Source organism: Cynara cardunculus, assembly GCF_001531365.2.
Source record: "Cynara cardunculus var. scolymus isolate 2C chromosome LG 15, CcrdV1, whole genome shotgun sequence".
In the NCBI taxonomy this organism is placed as follows: Eukaryota; Viridiplantae; Streptophyta; class Magnoliopsida; order Asterales; family Asteraceae; genus Cynara; species Cynara cardunculus.
In genome coordinates this window covers 5,536,254-5,543,079 of record NC_037542.1, presented here as the reverse complement: position 1 = coordinate 5,543,079, position 6,826 = coordinate 5,536,254, and the positions used below count along the sequence as shown (strand labels likewise).

General features: G+C 36.9%; 1 protein-coding gene across 3 annotated transcripts; it reads right to left on the bottom strand.

Moving 5' to 3' along the window:
- Positions 1 to 375: 375 nt before the first annotated feature.
- On the bottom strand, positions 376 to 5,985 carry LOC112527755 (SUPPRESSOR OF GAMMA RESPONSE 1). Of its 3 annotated transcripts, none has more exons than XM_025138538.1 (6): positions 5,890 to 5,985; positions 3,865 to 4,006; positions 3,511 to 3,697; positions 2,202 to 2,707; positions 1,411 to 1,815; positions 376 to 673 (listed from the first exon to the last, which is right to left on the bottom strand). In XM_025138538.1, exons 1-6 carry the CDS (start codon positions 5,895 to 5,897, stop codon positions 626 to 628), a joined length of 1,296 nt encoding a protein of 431 aa, XP_024994306.1. In that variant the 5' UTR covers positions 5,898 to 5,985; the 3' UTR covers positions 376 to 625. The 3 variants fall into 3 exon arrangements, with proteins under 3 accessions (XP_024994306.1, XP_024994307.1, XP_024994308.1); XM_025138539.1 differs by having other exon boundaries at positions 1,411 to 1,809; XM_025138540.1 differs by having other exon boundaries at positions 1,411 to 1,764.
- Positions 5,986 to 6,826: the final 841 nt, after the last annotated feature.

The following is a 6,826-nucleotide window of genomic DNA, read 5'->3' as shown; positions in this document are numbered from 1 at the left end:
TCAAGCTAGGTAGCCAAAATAACACTTGGCATAGAGTTTGGCATCATATACCCAAGGGCTCTACCGTCTTTATCTACAAAAAGACACCCTTGACCTTAAGGGTAAGGGTATTTTTGGTAATAAAAACAATTTATTAAGCATTATATAATATGTCAATTAGTGCATGATCTCTTAAAATTCAAGTTTTGCTGTATATGTATGACTTTATAAAACTTTGTTTTTATTAACCTGGATATCCAACATGCTATACGAGCCGACTAATCTCAGGACGACCACCAGCTTTGCAGATAGCCCGGAGTCACCGCATTTGAACCTTCGTGGCCACTAAAATAGGTTAAAATATAAATATAAACACATATTTTGGAAGACAATACGGAGTATAAAACACAATGGTCCAATATATTACAAGAAACATGATTTAATGTTTCTAAAAACCAAAATTTATACAAATAAAGCATGGTTCCAAGTGCCAACACAAACCACATAGATAATTACTCCCAAAAGATCAAGTGCCATCATCTCAATTTAGTTTCAGAAGTTTAACATACAAATACTTTCACAAAAGATGTACAACTTAGAAAGTTGGCATTTTGGGTGAGATGAAGATTGTTGAACAACAAAACCATCACTTGCAGCCTCCCCATGCAAGAAAGCTTTCCTGTGATCCAAATTCCTGCAACACACATCAGAAACCCAAGTATATTACCAATTTATAACGTCTCGTCTCAGGGATTCAGCATATATAATTGTACGTGTACGTATATAAAGAAATGATTGCAGTGATAAGGACAAAAATGTCGGAGAGAATGATGATTTTCGCCATTGTTTACTTAAATCTCACAGATGGAGTACTTGGCTAACCACTGACCACGTAATATGTCATGGTTCTAATTTTGTTGACTTAATTAGCCATGAAAACAATTTTCGTGTGAGAACACAATCACAAGAATGAGATTGAGGTGGTAATCCCCATAGATAAGCACGTTTAAGGCTATGTTTGGCGAACTAGATAATAGTAGCTGTTGGTTGAAAAGTTCCTTGTCTACCAACAAAGTCACTTTGCTAATAAGCTAGCTGGTGGCTGGCTAACAAACAGTTTGCTGATAAGCTGGTTGTTAGCTTCAACAGTTTGCTAATAAGCTAGAAATTAGCTTAAACTAATTGGTGGCTGATAGGCTAGCTGAGTTGTTTGTTGATAAGCTAGCTGCTCGATGAAAAGCTAATTGTTTAGTTGATAAACTAGCCACGTTTGGTAAAAACCTGTTGATAAGCTAGATTACATTGTCAAAACAGCCCAGCTCAATTCTAACATATAAGAGACATAATTGTAAAAAAAAAAAAAGAACAGGAAAAAAAAGTCCGGAACTTGTTGAAAGAACGACATGCATGTAGCGAATTGAAGAAACTTACAAGTTGGCTCAGCCTGAAATCAGGTGGGGTATCAAGTTCCAGATTTGCTGGATCAAAGGCCAAGCCTTGACACTCTTCCAAATCCTTCTTTAGATTTTCTGGTCCTAGTTGAGCGTAGTCCGCAAGACTCGGTTTTCTGTTCGATTCCCGGTTCTCAACGTCTCTTTGAGGAGATTGGCTCTGAAGAAACTCGTCACACAAAGAAAGTCCTTCGACGAGTTGCTGTGAATCTAGTAAATACTGAGATTCACTATCCCACCATTTCGGTTCTTCTCCAGCCTCACCATTATCGTTAGTCCCTAATTCATCAGAAACACCATTTTCTTCTGTAACATGATCTTCGTGATCACCAACCTTCTTGCAACAAGTTTCACGTTCGGCCTCATCAATAAGCTCCATCTCATGCTACAAAAAAGATTACAATTATACAAGAATCTCTAATGGCAAAATGCAGTGAAATATGTAAAGAGTTCCTATTTAGTGTAATAAAGAATTTTCTTTCTCAATCGAAGTAGCCAAGTTCCCGATGTTCCTATTTCATGTAACAAAGTTTCAAAATTTTCTATTGTTATCCCGTGCACTTTGCCGTAACATTTTCGTTAACATTTCATAAACGGGTATACACATCACCAAATGTTACTTAATCAACAGATTACCTGCCAAAATGGGCATTAAAAAAGGAAATTTTGAAAGAAAAGATATTACACTAAATAAAAACTAAACCATAATTTGTTGCATTTTGCCCAATCTTTACATAATATATCCATTCATTAGGAGAGAAAGATGATTACCTGAGCAGGATCTGCGTAAATCTCAGTGGGTCCTTGTCCAAGACCCATATCTGGGACCCGCCTTTCAGCACGAGGGGGTTCAGGAGTCACGGACTTGGGGGTCACAGGATCAACTTTTACGATTGGAGCATTGATTATTTCTTCAAGTATGATCTCTTCATCTTTTTCATTAGGTGTTTTTGACTGTGATTGTTGTTGATAGAAGACTTTTGAGATCACATACTCTCCTTCCTTCTCATCTTCCCCTGTACCCAAGTGATATTGGTGCATTACCCAATTTGTTTTCTCCGCTTTCCCACCCTTCACGGGGCTAACATAAAGCACCATAATTTTCTTACACCCACGTTGAATCCCATCCAAAACAACTGGTTTTGTTCTGCCCGTTTTGTGCCAACGGAAATCTCCAAAATCATCACCATGTATCTTACGACGCTTCCTAGTTCCAGTATTATACGCTTTAATTGCTCTATGGAAGAAGTGAGATACACTTCCATCCTGTTGGACTCCTAAAAACAAAACCAGATCATGTTACAATATTTTCCCATCTGACCCACTGCAATATTTTCTTTCATTTTCAGATTTAGGCCATGTTTGGCAAGCATCAGCTACCTTATTCTTTGAGCTTATTGAAAAACTCATGTTTGGATGGCTTTTTCAAAAGCTACTTTAGATAGCTTATTGGGATATTTTCACTTTTTTTTCCAAATTTTACCCCCTATATTTTTCAGGAACGCCCTTTATATTATACTTTTAGGTCATTTCACATCGTCATTTACTTGTCACCTAGTTTTTACCAAGCGTGACTAGTTTTCCAGCTAGCTTATTAGCCAACAACTAGCTTTTCATCTAACAGCTATTAGTCAACAGCTAGCTTATTGGCTAGTGTGCCAAACTTAGCCTTACAAGCTAGAGTTACATATTTGTTCATCACCCCATTACACGTCAATCGTCATTGATATAGTTAGGGGGTGTTTGGTTAGAGGTATTAGGCAGTAATCAATGGGAATGAAAATAAAAGAAACTGTTTGGTTTTATATAATATAATGGGCTCATTTCCCCATAAGTCCAAATTCTGATTACAGGTCAAACCGGGGGGAATGGAAATTCATTCCCATTTTCATTCCCTGTAATTTTCATTTTCATTCCCATTTTCATCCCTCTCACTGAACCAAACACCCCCTTAGTCTTTAGATGCATATTTTTAAATGCGACACTTATGCATATATCTTTGGAAAACGGAGCGAGTAAAATAACACAAAATTCAAATTATCATATTAGAGGAGGTAGAAAGCTGTAAATGAGCAGGTACCTGGCAACTTCTGAGGATGAGTGTAACAGATGCCGTCATCTTCATAAACCGTTGGAATAAACTCATCGATAAAAGGATGAGGTGGGAAACCGCTTACACCACTTTTAGCAAGTAAATGCCAAATAATTTCCTGATCCAACGGGTCAAATTTTACCCCTTGAGGCAATCCTGGCCATGCTTGATTAACCTAGTAACAGCAAGGTTTTAGATCTTCCGATCAAGAAAGGATTCTGAAAGTTTTTTCTAGTACAAAAAACGAAACTTGTATGCACTTATCAAGAGGCAATAATTTCCTAAAATTAGTAAAATAAAGTAAATCATTATCATATGAGATTATAAAATAGAGAAGATTACATCACTGTTGTCAACAATATGGTGGCAATTTGGGCATGATTTAGTGGGGTTGCTTTTCCAGTTGATATTTTGAGGATCACAAGTACCAGAGGCGCTTCTAATCTTTGTTGCAATTCTGTTGCTGTCGACCAACCATGACGGTCTGCATTGTTCAATGCGAAGATTTGGTTAGACGATAAGACTGTTCAAAATGTAAGCTGTGGTACCAAAATGAATAAGAATCGCAACGTCACGTCAAAGCCTTCTAACCCGAAAAGGAAAGTTAAAAAAAACATTTAGAGTTTTAGACAACTTATGTTTTCATTTTCCATGTTCATTTTCATCTAAAACATTCCACATTGTTCGATTAGTTAAAAACATCACTTTCTTGGTGTTGTTTGCTAAGGCATCCCTACGTGCACAAAGTCAGCTCAACAGGCAATAAATGCTAGGCCTTGGGGCTCATGCCCATAGGTCACCAGTTCGAGCTTCCTTAGGGCCACTGAGGATTTTCTTGGATGTTATCTTCATGGGCCTTTAAAATTAGTTGATACGCACAAAGTCGTTACCGTATTATGACTGTACTGTTGTGTATTTCTTGATGTAATAACATCTGCATAGGGTGCATATATAAACATAAAAGAGATTACAACTTAAAGAGAAGAAAAGTTAATAACAGACAATCAGCCAATGTTCTTCATAACATTAAAGTAAGATAATTTGTATCCATGAATTAAGCCACCATACTTTCACATCCCTCTTCTAAAAGCATTTGGACCATATTGACATCTGAACAAAGATTCCATACATGTTGTCAGTAGTCACTACCGTCTTTGTTCCATGAAAATTGCAATTTTTAGCTTTATGCGTAGTTCAACGGGCGCATTTAGCTATTCCTTAAATGTCTAAAATATCCTTCATCTCTGGCCAGACAATGGAATCTTATAAATAAAAGTCAATAATAAATATATGTAATGAGGGAATCTTGTAAATAAAAGTCAATGGCCTCAGTATTTCTAATGATGACAAGGGGAAACCATGTACATTGACTTGAAATTCCAAGAAATCAAATGTTGCATTCTTCAATGGATGTTCCAACTACTATCTATCATAGAGGTTTAAAAGAAACCGCTCTGTGGAACTCCCAACCGACAGCAAATCAAACATCCAAATCAGAAAAATTATCATTAACAAACGAATTCAATCGTACTAGCTTGAATGGTATTCAGTCCATACCTAGTTGATGAAACATGGGGTCGAATGCCGATTTGAAAAAACAAACATCAATTACCAAATGAATAGCACTTCTATAAGTGACCCATGTGAAACCATGATCAAAGAACCCCCCTAATGGAAATAACAACATGAACCATTCTAAAACACATAGCAGAGAAAACATCAAAACCTTAATTAACCATTTTGATCCTTAACCTCAAACCAACACAGCTTCTTCCCACCTTCTCCTACAAGCAAGATACAGCATTCCTAAATCATAACCATGACTTGCAAGCGCTATCATTATTTTACTCTAATCGGCTGACACACACACACACACACACACACACTGAACCAGTGGCATCTAATGAGGCTTGAACCCCCACCCTCAGTCAGCTGGGTGGAGTTGGTAGATTCAGGCGAAGGATCTGTAGGTAAGCATCATCATTATACTGAACAGTAACAATGGAGGATCTTAGATCCCCCTTTGACCCAAAGAAGATCTCACCTTTTACTTGCCCCATCACATATACACTAAAACTATAAGTTAAAAGTTTCAGTCTCTCACCGATCATAAAACCAAAGACAAAAATCCCAAAATTTCATCAGATTCTTTGGTTTTTCAAGCAACCCACAACCACACTACGAAAAATCAACAGAAATAATCTACTTTCTAAACTGGCTTTTCGTGAAAACCATGAAAAATCTCATCTTAATTCAAAAAGACATAAATTGAAGGTAATCAAGAAACTCAAATCGAAGTTAATCGCCTCCTGTTTCATCATCCGCCTTAAGTGAATATTCATCAGAGAGAAAAGGGGGAATGCTTACCCAGCCATGGCAAGGAATGATTGGTATCAAAGAACCTAGGGCACCATTGAAGCGCTCTCTCTTTCTCTCTCTATAAATGCTTTTCTTGGGTTGACCGAAGGTGGACCGAAGGGAAAGAGCGCTTAAAAGGGTTTGAACAAGTATTTTTGGTTCCTTCATCTGGTCTACTTTCATTATTGACGGAATTTTATGGTTTTGGTCCCTAAACTTTATCTTTTACCAAAAGTCGTCCTTGAACTTCATTTGTTACATGTTTGTCCCGCTCCATTTGCAAAATCTATTGCTTTTAGTTCCTCCATGTAACGCTTAATTTTTTTCTGTTAACCCCAGTTAAATAAGGGATAGTTTAGTCATTTTACATTTTAACACTATGTTAAATTTCTTAGTAATGGACCCCACCCCTATCCCTAGAGACGGATCTATGAGTTTTTCATAGCAGATGCACCAAATAAATACTAGGAACATTAAAAAGTAGTTATGAGAAATACGATTTTCGGGTTTTTTTCAACATATTTTGGTCCTAACTAGGTCTTGCAATAGGCTTTATCATAACCGTGTCAAAGAAAATGGAAAAAGAAGCAAGGAACAAATCAAATAAGTACCAATATGTGATAGGGCTTGATCCTTTGACTTTGAAATTCTTTGAATTTATTGCTTTATTTGTTGAAAACTTAAGATCCAATTTCCTCCACAATCATTGTCGAGCCACCGACCACCATTGTCCATCGCTATCACCACTAGTATTGTCGGCCACCACCACCTCCATTGGACCACACGGTTATCATAAATTACGGAGTTCTTGTTTGATTAGGCCTATATATATAGGGTCAGATTCAGAGGAAAACCTCAAAAAAAATAAAAAATCAAGAAACAACTTCATTGACATTGATTCTCACTCATCCAATGGTTAATACTTAATTCTAATAAAACTGATTTA